This window comes from Rhagoletis pomonella, unplaced genomic scaffold (genome assembly GCF_013731165.1).
Source record: "Rhagoletis pomonella isolate Grant_MI unplaced genomic scaffold, Rhpom_1.0 Rhpom_scaffold_00002, whole genome shotgun sequence".
Taxonomy (NCBI): domain Eukaryota; kingdom Metazoa; phylum Arthropoda; class Insecta; order Diptera; family Tephritidae; genus Rhagoletis; species Rhagoletis pomonella.
Window position 1 is genome coordinate 61190435 of NW_023458556.1, and position 15058 is coordinate 61205492.

The 15058-nt window shown below is 33.4% G+C and overlaps 1 protein-coding gene across 2 annotated transcripts in view; it reads right to left on the reverse strand.

Moving 5' to 3' along the window:
- Positions 1-9612, reverse strand: part of LOC118733902 (alanine--glyoxylate aminotransferase 2-like) — a 23512-nt gene extending 13900 nt beyond the window's left edge. The window contains exons 1-2 of one of the 2 annotated variants that reach the window (XM_036463530.1): positions 9152-9612; positions 2494-2612 (exon numbers count right to left, since the gene is read on the reverse strand). In XM_036463530.1, the coding sequence (XP_036319423.1) occupies positions 2494-2612; positions 9152-9240 (208 nt within the window). In that variant the 5' untranslated portion in view covers positions 9241-9612. The remainder of the gene's footprint in view (positions 1-2493; positions 2613-9151) is intronic. The other variant, XM_036463531.1, reaches the window with a different exon arrangement.
- Between the last annotated feature and the right edge of the window lie 5446 nt (positions 9613-15058).

Consider the following 15058-nt stretch of genomic DNA (forward strand, 5'->3'; position numbering starts at 1 on the left):
AAAAAAACCAGCTTCTCAACTAACCGCTCGAGGCAGTAAATCCAAGAATTAGCTCTGGCATTGCGGAGGTGTTATTACGCGACACCGTGAAAGTCAGTGATTCACGGCTGTATCTACTGTGCGCGATCTCAATTACCTGCTGATTGCAGAGCGGAAAATACCCAAAAAAAAAAATTGTTGTGCGCTGGTCACAAATGATTGAAAGTAAAGAAAACATATGTGTGGATAAGCGTGCGGAAATTATAAAACGGGCGGAACCAGCCACCAGCAACAATAGCAATAGCAGCATTTACAATGCAGCTAGCGATGAAAGACTTTCTACCGCAGCGTTGTTAAGCCGAAAAATGTCACAACTCGATGTTATTGTTTTGCACATTCTTTGCTGGTTATCTTTTGTCTTCTTTGTTTTCTAAAGCATGTGCATTTTATGTATAGATGCGTGTATGTACATTAGGGTGGTAAAAAAAAAAATTCAAGTCGGAATTTTAAAGCTCGCCCTGATTGCCTATACCAAAAAATATAAGCCTTTTTTATTTTGAAATCAAAAAATATTTAGAGGTCACTCAAAGTGCTTAAAGTTTTCCATGTATTTTATATGGGTAAACAATTTTTTTTTTTGTAGATATGGTATGAAATTCTTGAAAATCAACCGGGCTGGCTGTCCAGGATATTATGGAAATGGTCTTGAATTTGCACTTGGAAGCGCATTTGCAAATATTATGCTTACTACCATGGCAACCGTTGCATTTTATTATTGTGAATTTACAAATGCACCGAAATATGCAAATGCAAGATCATATGCACAGATAATATTTCTCGAGCGGCAAAGTCTGTTTCTCTTCAGGAGACTACAATTATAGTACCAATTGCTTATTTTACCATTTTTTAATGCTAACGACTTTTTGGTCCCTCCATTGCATTTTTGGTTTTTTGGGGGCCCTATAAAATCAGTTAATAACAATAAAATGTTAAATAAACCATTTGCTATTATTGCTGGTAGTCTTCTGAAGAGACACAGAGTTTTCCTATCTGCACTAAAATTCCGATTTTCCTTTTTTTTCGCCACCCTAATGTACATTAGTACATACATACATATGTGTATTTACTTATGCCGATTTCGTTTCTAGCGAAAAATGCAACCTTCTCTTTGCCCTCTACGCACAAACACTAAGGTGAGGGCGATGAAAAGGCAACATTTTTTGTAGAATCGAAATCACCATTAGAGATTTCGATTTTTGAATCGAATTTTTTCCTGTTGATAGCATATCAATTGCCTAAGGTTATTATTTTTATTTGATGTTATTTTAAGCTAATCTCAACAAGCGATTTTAAGTACGTAGAGAGCTATTAATTTGCTAATTTGCTATAAAAAAATACACAAAAAATGCAAAGCGAGAAATCAAAAAAAAGAAACAACATTAAACATTTGGTTCATTGCCAGGTGCCAAGTTGCTGAGCGATATCATCAAAACACATACATTTTTCACAAAATTTTCTTTTTGCAGAATTGCATCTAGATGGTCTAAGGGGATTTCTGCATCAAAACGAAAATTTTTGAAAAATATGTCGCTTACGTTTTTTTTTCTGGCGGTTAGAGCTCGACTGTATATACATTAGACTGAATGGATAGCCATACGAAAGAAAATATATTTCAACCACTTACGCACCTTACTATGAGATAAAAATAACGGCTCTGCTATAGATTAGTGGTTGTGAAGGATTCTACGATTTGCCATCGATTACGGACGTTTATTTTATGGGAAGCTTTTGAAGACAGACATTTACTAAATAGGAGGTTTCCCCTTTGCCCACCCAGGGGCGGTCGCGGTGAGAAATACAAAACCTTTTTCTAACGCCCTTGTGTGTTGCACTGTCCAAATATCTAATCTGGGGTTATTCATTTCGTGTTTGCGCTGTTCGAACTGCTAACAAAAAGGAATTGAAATGTTTGTTAACTGGTTAAAAAAAATTATTTTTTAGTGTATTTTATTGTTGTAAACCGAATATAAAATAACAAGATAACCTGATAAACAGACAGGTGTGAACATCCACAAGCCTTCTCGGTACATTTTAAACTTAAACATTATTTTTATATAAATAACTGGTTTTTAAAGGCTTCGCACCATTTTTTTTTTCATTTTATTTTAAAACTTGAAAGCAATAATTATTTTTAAAACAAAATAAGAAAATGTTTTTTTTTTTAATTTTTTAAATGCAAATTAAAAAAAAAACATCTTAATCCTTAGAATTTAAAATTTATCTATGTATGTTTTTATTTGCTCGAACAAAACCGCCTGTTCTCGTCCACGCTGAATTTTTAGTTTGAAAATGAAGGCAATAAACTCTTATGTTCGATCTTTAAAAAATTTTCTAATTTTTTACACTCAAATTAAGTTACATAATTGCGCTTGATAGCCATCATTTTCAGTTTTCGAATTGTGAGCTAACAAATACATATGTAAATATGTATATATAATGGTTTAACCAACTTACCATGCGCTACATTATTTATACAATCCAAGTAACGATTGCCCATCTCATCGAACATATACTGACCCTGGCCGCGTACAATTTTCAAGGGATCGGAACGATAGAATAGTTGGCAAGCTTGGCTGTTGAGTTGCACAGTCAATCATTGCAGGAAATTTGTATAATATTTAAAGTATAGTTATTTAATTTTTTTCGGCAACGACGAATCCATAAATTTGACAATAGGAGTACATAGAAAAGTGAAAGAAAACAAAAAAAAATGTTTTTTTGTTGTGCTGTGCAAGAAAATACATATGTACATACTTATGTATGTATGTATGTATTGAAGTTACATTAAAATAGTAAGTAATAGGAAGCTAAATAATTTTAAATATTTCTGTGTAAAAATCCTATAAAATATATATATACTAAGGTATATGTATGTATATGAAAAGAGATAATAAAAATACAAATAAAGAATATGTGAGTTTTCACAGTAGGTTGGTGCAAAAATGCATGTGAAAAAGTAAAGTCGGAATTTTTTTGCTCTCGCCCACTAGGATTGTTCTATACCGAAAAAAGATACCTCTATGTTTTTATTTTGAAAACGAAAAATATTTATAGTTCGCTCAAAGCGTTCAAAGTTTTCCATGTAATTTATATGGGAAAACCCACTTGGTATAGAATTCTTGAAAATAAAAACTTTTCGATCGGAAAACTCTGATCCTCTTCAGGAGATTCCCAATAATAATATCCAATTATTTTTGTAACCATTTTCTCATAGCAACTATCATCTAAACGGGTAAATGCCTCGTAACTATGTAAACCTCGTAAACTTACTTGATTTTGTATGGAAAATCGGTTAATTTACAAGGTTTACGCGGTTACGAGGCATTTACGCGTTTCCATGAATACCCATTATATTTTATAGGTCCCCCATAACCCCCAGAAATAGCAATAGTGGGATAAATAAAAAATATTTAGTATTAAAAAATTGTTAAATAAACAATTATGTACATATTGTTATTGGAAGTCTGCTGAAGGGGACCAGAGTCTTCCGATCGAAAAATATTGATTTTCAAGAATTCCATAACATTTCTATGTAAAGTTGTTTTTTCCCCATATAAAATACATGAAATACATTGAGCAGTCTCTAAAAATTTTTTGATTTCAAAATAAAAAAAAGGGGCATTCTTTTTCGATATAGAACAATCCTATGGGGTGAGGGCATTTAAATTCCGATGTACAGTCATGTGGAAAAACAATAGTGACACGTTATTTTGACCAGTTCTGGCTATTTTTCTTTTATTAGTTTAATGTTTATTATTTTTTTTGTATAATAAATATAGCTCATTACAAAAATTTTGCGTATGAATACAGTTTTATAGCCCATTAAATTCTAGCGTAATAAAGTGTAAGTTTCGCATTGATTTTTGATACATTTTTTTCACTGACGGTGTCTCGCATTTTCTTTCATACAAAGTACATTCGACATTTTTTTTTGTATGGAAGAAAATAATAACACCATCTACAAAAAATACCAAAACTAAAAAAATATTAATAAAAGGTTTGTGGTTGTTGTAAAATTTTGTTGAATTTTTCTAATTTTTGTATTTACAATTGTATGTTACAAATTAAATATCCAAAAGAAAAATGGCCAAAACTGTACAAAGTGTCGCGTCCTATTATTTTTCACATCACTGTATATATCGACTATATTTTGTATGGGGCACCCCTTTATTTTGTGCTGCGTACAAAATAAAGACATCAACGAAGATTTTAAAATTTTTAGGCGTCGCTACTAGGGTTTGGAAAAAATTAAATTTTTTGATGGAAAAATTCGACAAAATTTACACTTGAATTCAGATATTTGTCACATATTACTTAATTTTATTGGATTTTTGGTATTAATTTTTTTCTTTTTTAATTTTCGGGTAAGTCTTTGTTTTGTATGTACACCCACCGGAATATGTTTCCGTAGAGTTTTTTTTTTAATCTTTGCAAGGTTCTTCGTAGTAAATTATTTTCGTTAATTTTTAATAGCAACGTAGTTCATTCTGCATCAAATGGCATAGAAATCAATGATTCAAAATTTTTACAAAACTTAGGAAAATTCGACAAATTTTTTCCAAAACTTTCAACTTTTAAACGAAATTTTTTAGAATTTTTTGAGTATGCAGTTTTGTAGTTTACTCAATTTCAGTGTAATAACGTGCAAGTTTTAAGCTGCCACTGATTTTTGAGATTTTTTTACAGACGCTCTTCGGCATTTTTTCCCATACAAAAAACACTATAACGCATTCGTTATATGTGACCTGGTCTACGGAAAGGGGGCTTAGGTGTCAAAAAATCAATTTTCACTTTCGGTGGTGAAAAGCAGAAAATCCTAACTTGCTTAGAAGTGTACTAAAAATGTACTACTTTTTTAAATGTTCCACACTAGCAACTTACACGATGAACTATAATAATATTCCGACCAACAACAACACTTACTGGACCAACAACAACACTTACTGGACGTCCGGCGCGGAGAACAATTAACGAGATAATGAGAAACTGACGAAACGAGTTGCTTACTTTTAACAGCTTTTTCACAGAAAACTAGTTTTCGCACGTAAGCTCCCTTTTCGTAGACCAGGTCACATATGGAGAAAATGAGCCACATTATCAGCAAAAAAAATTCTCAAAAATCAACGGTAGCTTATAGCCACTAAAAACTTGCACTTTATTATACTGAAATTGCGTAAACTATAAAACTGCATACTCAAACAAATTCTACAAAATTTTGTTTAAAAGTTGAAAATTTTGGAGAAAATGTGTCGAATTTTCTTAAATTTTGTAAAAACTTTAAAGCACTACTTTATATGCCATTTGATGTAGAATTAACTATATTTCTATTAAAAATTAACGAAAATAATTTGTATGTAAGCCCAAAAAGGGGGCCCGCCACGTGTAGCATTTGAAATTGCCTCAGTGTCGAGCGACAGTGGCTCGTAGGGAGCTGGTGGGGAGAGTGGTGCTCCAACATATTGTAGTCGCGAAATTTCAACTTTTTCTCGCCTTTGTAAGCGATCACGATCTTTTACGTTGATGTCGATCGCCAACGAGTGATAGACAAACATTTATATATGTACAGAGTTGATAAGCTACATAAAGCTACAATTTGTTTGCATTGGCATTGCTTTTTTGGGGTGTTAATTGTTAAGCACCTTATTTTGCGCTGTTGCTTTAATTGCTAACTTATTAATTATGTGCTTATTTGTTAGATTATAATTAATAAACAACAGAATATTTTGAAATTTATTTGATTGTGCAAAATGCGCTAATAAAAGGGCATTCATTATCATTTTACTTTTTTTTCTTTAGTGACGGCATAGCAACGCTGCAAAGATGACAGAAGTTAAGTGTAGTTTTTTGTGTGAAAAGAAACGTTGCTTAGGCTTAGTATGCAGCTCTCAAGAAAACGGTCAAGAAAAAATTGCCATTATTTCGCGTGTGTGTCCAAGGAATTTTGACATTTTTGATACCTCACAGCCTGTTGCCTCATTCTTTCCTCAAGAAATAATGGAACGGGCATATATTTCTGTTGCAAGCCTGGGTTGCCTTGTGCTCTTTTTTCACAAAAAACTTTAGAAAACCGTAGTGGAAAGCGTAGTAAATTTCTTAAATACTGCGTACTGTCTTAAGGAAATTTGACTCAAGAAAATTTCTTAGCCATTTCTTGTACGTCATTTTATATGGAGTTTTTGCTTTTCTTGAGAGCTGCATACAGGCCTTTACAGAAGTGCAAAAAAAGCATTAGGGCGTTATTTTCGATTCTCTTCAACCGAACTTGCGCTTAGCCTTACAATTTCTCTGCTGGGTAGATACGTATGTGTTTATTGTTGTACGTTTAAACGCACAGAGGCGACGGAGCAGTGAAAGTGGGTAGGCGCAGGCGTATAAAGGATGCTGCGTGCTTTAAACAACAAAACAAAATTTTTTTTTTGATTTTCCTTTTATTTTTCCCATGTCGTTTTGCCTGCTTTTGCGTCTACATATTGTACTTGATTCGCTTAGTTTTTATTGTAGTTAGTACGAAGGATACTTTTTTTGTCCTCTTCAGCCTTTTCGAACACCAGCCCACTTGGCGCAGTGAGTTTGGCGCCTTACATGACCTTGATAATGAAATCTCTTCAAGGCAACGACCTTGCACCGCATAAGCCGCATGGCACACGTATTTACTTATTCAGTATACTACTTGAGTGAGAGTGTCATACATAAGTACATATATGTATACTTAAATATATACAGGTATATAAACTTGTAGTATGGACTTAAAAGCTGTTAAGTACACAAACATATGGTTGCCTTTGCTTGTTTCAACTTGTGGGCGCCCACAAACGAGAACTCTCAGTAAAAGATTTTAATTTACATAAATGTTATAAAAGGAGTAGATATATACGAGTTAAATTTATTTTAATGAGTAAAAAATTTAATTTTTTATTTTTACTTTTTATGACGTTTGCGGGCTGCGTAGAACTGAATTATGTAATCTAAAGAAAGGTTCCGGTAAAAGGAAGAGGCCAAATGATCACGAAAAGGCAAAGACAAATATCCTTTCCGAAGCTCCCAGTAAAACTCGCAACTACCAACAAATTCAGTAAATCTTACTTAAAATTATTTTTTATGATATGAGAACTCTTTTCTTTATTGAGACGGAAACGATCAGCAAAACAAAACTGAATAACTGAATGATGCGGAAGATAGGCGGGTTCAGGATTGAATATTTAGTCCAGCGCCCTCTACAGCTCAGAGAAAAAAGTCACAATGCTTCCAAGGAAATTTCTTGTTTAGGCTGGTCATCTGCACTTGCGACAAAAGAAGCAGCTCTTTTGTGACATGAAGAAATGGTAACAGAAGGGCTTACTTTCGTTCTTGCGCTTATATGAAGTAGCCTTCGGGTGGTTTAGGACTTAAATTCACCAATCCACCTCTGTCTCAAAGCTAAGGCGTAAATAGAGGTACTACACATTCATTAAAAGAGAAATTAAGGTAACCAAGAAAGTGGTCAAAGACCTTCACTTAAGAATGCTAATGAGCAGGGTTCCAGATAATTTAAAACTTTTAACTAAGTCGTTTTTCGACATTTTGTTGCCAATATTTGATAAAAAATATTTAACGGAAATTTTTTTTTATTGTGGATTTGTTAAACTGGAGACGAAAATTTACTGGCAATTAAAAAGAAAATGTTTTTGTCACTTGCCCAGCAAATAAAATTGTACAAATTTTTAAAGATACGTTTTCAAACTCTTAAACGCCTTTTTACTTTCTTTTTTTTAATAAAATATAAAAACGATTTCGGAAAACAAAAAACAGCAAATTTTTGGCAAAGTAAAAACAAACACAATTATTTTTTTTTCACACACCTGCAAGAATAATTTTTTTTTATTCAATTTAAAAATGTTTTTTTGTTTTTTAACTATGAAAGAGATTTTTTATTTGCATTATACAAGAACATTTTTCGAATCAAAATCTAAAAAGTTTTGAGGAAACTGTTAAAGGTATTTTTTAATTGCGAAAATGACTTTCTTTTTGAATTAGGGACAATATTTTCTGACTAAGATTTTTGTTGATTTCCCATTGCGAAGTTTAAAAATACAAAAATTGTTTGTGTATCAAAATCTGACATTGGTTTAAACCATATCATCTTTTGGTTTCGAAATTTTTATTAAAAAAATTCCAGATTTTTTGCATATAAAAAATTTAGAACAACCTCGCGATTTTTTGATTTTTTTTGTTTGTAGATTTGATAAATTTTTTTTAGTTACGGAAAAGGTTTTTTTAACATATACGAACTAAAATAAATTTTTACTTCCCCAGCAAATTCTTAATTGCCTAATAATACGATTTTCACACTCCTTAAACCTGTTTTATTTTTGAAAATTTGGATTAGAGGCCAGGCTTTTTTGGCAATAAATAAATGTTTTCGCTATTTATGTAATGTTTTTACAGCTAATTTTTAAACAAAAGGATTTTTATGAAAATCTGACAACTGGTTAAAGCCACATCATCTTTTTGTAGCGAACAATTTTATTACAAAAATACAAGATTATTTTATTTAAATTAAATAAAAAGCAAAAATTTTGTATTTCAGTACTGATTTTTTCCATTTTTAAAATCGTCATCTAAATGATTATAGAGTTTTTCTGGCGGTTGAAAAATATAAGAAGCAACATTTTTGGTCTTCAAAAAAGGGGGAGGTTAGCAAATCGTTGAAATAATTTTTTTAAGTAAGTACATATTGGCATCGTATTCGTAAAAAATTTTAGCTAAAATTATAGTTTATTTAATTAAACTTCACCGCCCAGAAATTTTTTAATTCGGTTTGCAATAACAAATCTCAAAATTTTTAAAACAATTAAATGACTTCGAAATCAACCAATTATTGTAACCAGAAAAATATGTATATTTATTTCTCATAAATTTTTAGGGTAAAAAAAATTTCAAAGAGAAATACTTATCATTTTGTTAATTAACAAACACGAGATTTCACTTTTTTTAATTTACGTAAGATAGTTAAAATACTTTGCTTTCAAAACCAGCTAAAATTATTTCTAAGTTAAATATTTTCCGTATATAAAATCACCTCTCAAATAAAAAATACTTACATAAATTTAAATATAATCATAAACGTCCTTACCCGATATGTTTATTCCGCAATTTGATGGTGTCCGACTTGGACAACTTCTCGCTCATGGCCGACTCCAGCTGTTCGCGCGTGAAAGACATTTTTTAAAAACTGTTTGTTTATACTTTTCCAAATTTTATGGAGGCGGGGGAACACTTAAAACTTTAATAAAAACTTTATAAGTCACTTTATATTCGCAAATATTTTAGGTAGTATGTTGCTAGCAACTGATTGCTACTACCGCGTCCACTGCCTGTCAGCAACTGATTTCAGAAAATTGTCGTTGCTCTGTAGATACGTGTAGGTACTAGTCGCGTAATTTTTTGCTTCTGCGCCTGACGTACTTGTGTTTCTTGGCTGCTGACGCTCAGCTGTTCTGGGGCTTGCCTGTTGCCAGTGAATGACGAATACGTTGGGTATGACCAGTGTTTTTATATGTGGCGGTGCTGTTAAAACGCCGGATGGGCATGCAGGCAGGCAGGCCCGGCTAGCGAGCAAGCGATAGGCGGCCGGCGTTAAGGCATTCGTAAGCAAGTAGGTAGGCAGGCAATCAGGCAGGCAAACAAGCAAGCAAGCAGACAGGCCCGGTTAGCGCGCTTTATAGTGAGCTATGCATGTACATACGTAAGTAAGCGTGTATGTATGTTTGTTTTGCATGTAGAACGCTCACTTTAGATTTGGTGCCTCTGGTTGTTGGGTTTATTGGATTGGCGACGACGACACTTTTACTATTATTACTGGCGTTAAGTCGCACTCTGCTACATACTGATTTACGCATCAGCACTGCAATGTCCGTCCCGTAATCTGTCATCTACCCACGTAAGTACTCCCCAACTTGGCGCTTACTTAGTCAGTCAACGATTGTGGCGTAGTTTGCCGCTGGCTTGGATTTCTGTTATCAGTGCTCTGTGCCTGCGCTAAATCTATTGCAATTCAGTTTACTCTTCATTCATTTATTATTGTTGTTTAAATTCTTAAATCCAAATGCGCGCGAACTGAGTAATCCCGCAGCTGATAAGTGATAAACAAATGAGTTTGTGCATATAAAACTTTTTAAATAAACCAATAAACTGTGGAATGAATTGACGATTTAGCAAATGGATGATGGAGCGGACGGACAAAGTAGCAGACGCGCTACACCGACGTTAGGCGTGTATACTAATGGCGCTACTTGCAGCGTGCAAAATATCACCTAAAGGCTTCGGTGCTGTGATGCTTGGGTACTATTTCCGTATACATATCGAGAGCTTATCTTCAATACCCTCTATCTGCAATTTTCCCAAAAACGATTTTTTGTGATGTTAAGAACCCATCTGGAACTTACCTGTCATCACTGATGTTAATTCAAACTTTGAAATTTAAAAGTAAATTCTTCTGTCAAGCTTTATACAAGGTCAGCATTAACATCACCGATGACAGTTAAGTCTAAGGTGGATTTTTATATCAGAATTTTTGTGAAAAATCCAGATAGGGGGTATTGAATATAAGCCCTCAATAATATTAAGTGCCAAGACAAAATACTTAGACAATTTTTTCGGCTGAAGTGCTCAATGGCTTTTATGAACTTTTACACTCATAAGCATACTTTCAATTAAAGATAATGTCTGGACGGAAGCTTGAGGTTATCTGCTGAGCAACGCGGAATCTATGGCTTGAATTTCAATTTCAATGTAGCGCAGCTTCAATTATGATTTATGCTTAAGTTGTAAACAGATGTAAACGATGCATATCTACACATGTGCGCCTTGATGGATTCACACATATTTAGGAACCTTCAGCTTTACGCCGTCTCTGTGCCACAGATGTTTTATGAAAAGCTTTTTCGTGGCAGGAGTACACTCAGAGGTTTGGCATTGCATGTCGACGGCGACTGCTGTCAGCAAAAAAAAACGCTTACCATTTTTGGATGTATCAAGGGACGAACCCAGGTCCTCGGCTACGGCGGCCGCAGACACATGCATATGTAAATATGTTTATTAGGGTGCAGCGAAAAAAATCAATTATTCGATTTCGAAATTCTAAGGCCGTCTTCTTTGGTAATTTAATTTTTTGATCGGGGCCTAATCTCACTTTTCAAAATGAATTATGCCTGCGCAAAAATACTGTGGATGGCGTAGCTGGAGTTGGACTGATGAGGGTTATTTTTTCGAAGCGCAGCCGAAGACCGCCAACACGGAAAGGTGTTCTACGCTAAAATGCTGAGGTCAGCCTACCCGGATTTGGACTTTTGTGGACTATATTTTCGAGGCGCGGCCAAAGGCTAATTTTACGCCATTTTCAAATGGTTGCCCAGGGGTCTGTAGAAAAGCCATAGAGGGAAAGAGCGAGTTTTCTTAGACTCGAGGAATAACGCCACTTTTCAAAATGAATTATGCCTGCGTGACCTTATTAAATTCTTCTCGGTTTTGACACACGCGACCATAATTCACAAGGCCTAATGGTCGCGCTAAGAGCATTGAAGTTCCGAAAAATCTCTTCTTTTAAAAAACTTTCTAGACGATTTTGAGCATGCGTTCTTCAAGCCCATTAAATTTTAATGCAATAAGGTAAAAGTATCAAGTGGCTAAAAAATCTAGTTGATTTTTTTCGAAATCGAAATTTTGTTCGCTCCACTCTAATGTTCATGCATAATACGGTGTTTATAATACGGTGGAAAATACTAAATAATAATAAATCTGGCATCTTGCAATTTTTTTTTTTTTTTGCTTTTCTGTTCGTTTTTTTGTCAATAAAACATAAAAAAGTGCTTATTTCATAAAACGTATTTAAGGAAGATTTTCTGAGTTTACGGAGGTTGTTCGATTTATCGGGAATATCGGGAAAGGATTTTGGTCCCGGTCCGGTCTCAGCTGGCTGATCAAATTTAATTTTGAATTTTTTAATTTTTTCGTTGGGATCCTTCGTTGGAGCCCTTGGGAATAAATGCAAACATCGAAGTAACGAAGAATCGATACACTCGTTGGGACCTACTTCATTTCAAAGTAGTAGAGGCTAAGATTAAAATTGGGATTGAGATAAATGTTAAACTTATGGTTAACGTTGAGGTTAAAGTTAGAGGTAGGGTTAACGTAAAAGTTAAGGTTAAAGGTGAAATTAGTCAAGAACGCAGAACTTATTCTTAAACGCTGTCTGTATACGCAGAATTTTGTCGATTACTGGAGCCCTCAGTGTTGCTTACTACAGTGTTGCCACTCATCAATGCCTTTTCATAAACTTACCTTTTTATCTACAATTTTTCGTGCTATAATAGACGCTAGCTAAATATAAACTATTTAGTTTTCAACAAAAAACTGTATTCGATAGTATATTTCAAATATTTTGAATAGGAGCTTATAACTTTTTTACCATCTGCAGAACTGACGAAGTGACAACCATCTAGAGTAGGAAGAAATCAGTTGACACGGAAAAATATAAATTCCGCAGATTTCTGCGCTACGGGCTACAACTGCAGAAAAATTCTGCGGTGTTGAGTTTTCATTTACATGGCACTCTGGTAAGACAGATCGGGTCAGCTGACTCGGGTTTACGTACCGGTAGGTTTACGTTCTTGACTAATTTCACCTTAAGGTTGATGTTGAGGTCAAGGCTAAAGGAATGGTTAAGGCTAAAAATTACTATTTAGCAATTTATTTTATAGAATTCTATTCAATCTTGTTTGAAAAAATTTAATAATACTTATTGACCTACAAGTAACCCAGAATATTTGGTTTCAATTTCTTACATAACTTTTCCTTGAAATATATGGATACATATCTATCTGGATACAGGGTTTCGTTTCAGCCCACTGGGCGCCCGTTTGCAGCAGCGCTGCTGGCTAAAGTGAGTCTTTCCTAAGTTACCCAATGCTTCACACGGATTGGTTACCGTATCTCGCATATGGGTTGCCCACGTTGCGCGAACGGGACGCAAGAGTTGCATACCTAGAGGTAATTACACTAGAGGTAATTGAACTCTCTTCAGACAAACTAACTGGTTCTTTTCCTAATTCAGCGATCGCAGACAACATGGCGTCAGCATTAAAGTGGTCCAAAAATGTATGTAAAAAAAATAAGGTCGGATTTTTAATGCCGCCACCCCCTAGGATTGTTATATTCCGAAAAAAAATATACCCATATTTTTTTATTTTGAAATAAAAAAATAATTTAGGTAGTGCTCAAAGCGCTCAAAGTTTTCCTTGTATTTTATATGGAGAAAAAACATCTTTTTGTAGAAATAGTGTAAAATTCTTGAAAATCAATTTTTTTCTATCGGAAAACGTTACTTATCTTCAGGAGATTCTCAGTAATAATACTCGATTGTTTCTTTACCAATTTTTTCATGGTAACTATATTTTATAGGTCCTCCAAAGCCCTTAGAAAATGCAACGGGGGGCCAATAAAAAATCTTTAATCATAAAAAATGGTTAAATAAACAATTTGATATTAATACTGGAAGTCTCCTGAAGAGAACCATTTTTCCGGTCGAAAAATATTGATTTTCAAGAGTTTTTTACCATTTCTACGAAAAATTGTTTTTTCTCCATATAAAATACATGGAAAACTTTGAGCGCTTTGAGCACTCCCTAAATATATTTTGATTTCAAAATAAAAAAATAGGAGTATATTTTTTTCGATATAGATCAATCCTAGGGTGTGCCGGCATTAAAACTCCGACTTTATTTTTTTGGACCACTCTAGTCAGCATGGATCATCTTAGACTACCATCCGGTTTCTAGATGATGGCTGCCACCACAACCTAATCCAACCTAGATTTAAAAAGAAAGCTCTAAGAAAGTGACGTTTTTTTTTTTTTTAAGTTGTTTATTTTTTGCTTTATTTTCATGATGTTTAGTGTTTGCGTTTCATTTTTAAAATTTTGGTTAATTTCGGTTTATTTCTGCATGCGCCAACTGTCTGCTTCTTTGAGGGGATTTTTTGCATTTCGGGATGTTAATTTCAATATTTACGTACATATGTATTTATGTATGTATGTATTTTATATAATTGTATGCAGTTAATACAAACATACCTGTATAAGTAAATGTAATAAGTTAATGCATGTATTGATTATTTATTTAGGTTAGTTAGTTAATGTATACACACATGTTTACATGTACGTACATATGTATGTGTATATACATGTGTAAGCGGTTGTTGTTCACATACAATCTTTCGAAACGTACAGTTTTATTGCAAAAACTTAAAATGTTTTTTGTTTTTGGTTTTATAAGCGGTTTGGTATATTGTTGTTGGTTATTTTAGTAGATGAATCTCTTTTGCATAAAATGATATCATGTTAGCAAATTTGATTAAACATTCAAAGGAGTTTAATTTAAGTATTTGCCTGTAGTTGCCTGTTTAGCTGTTGCTGTAATTTGTAATGTTTGAAATGGCTATTGTTAGAGAATATTTTCTTGCTGGGTTTTTTTTCACATTTTAATTAATATGTATGTACCTTCGGTTTTAAATTTTGCAATTGATTATTGTGTATTTACTTACTTGTTGTTGTAAGCTAAATTACAAACACATTGTTGCGACAATTCTTATTTAATTTTTATGGTTTTTGGGGGTTGTGGTTAAATAAGCTTTGGTTAAGTGTTTGTTGGCTGGAATTTTTTTTATTGATTTCCAGTAAGCTTGGCAACTTTTCCAAATTTTTCTACAGTAGCAAAGAAAAAAAATGCAGTACTCAAAGTTTTAAACAGAAATTTATGTTTTTTCTGCAAAGTTTTGCTATTGGTTTTTTTTTATGCTTTAATTTTTCGTTGGCTTTGAAATTTGGTTGCTTGTTTTCGGAAGGGGTAGAGGGTGAGCTGACGGTCTTTTTTTATTGTTGTCTGACTTTATTTAATTTACTTCATATTTTTCATTTATTAGTTTATATGTATGTATGTATTTCATTCAAAACTACTATTTGCATTCAATGTACAGCTTAAAAATT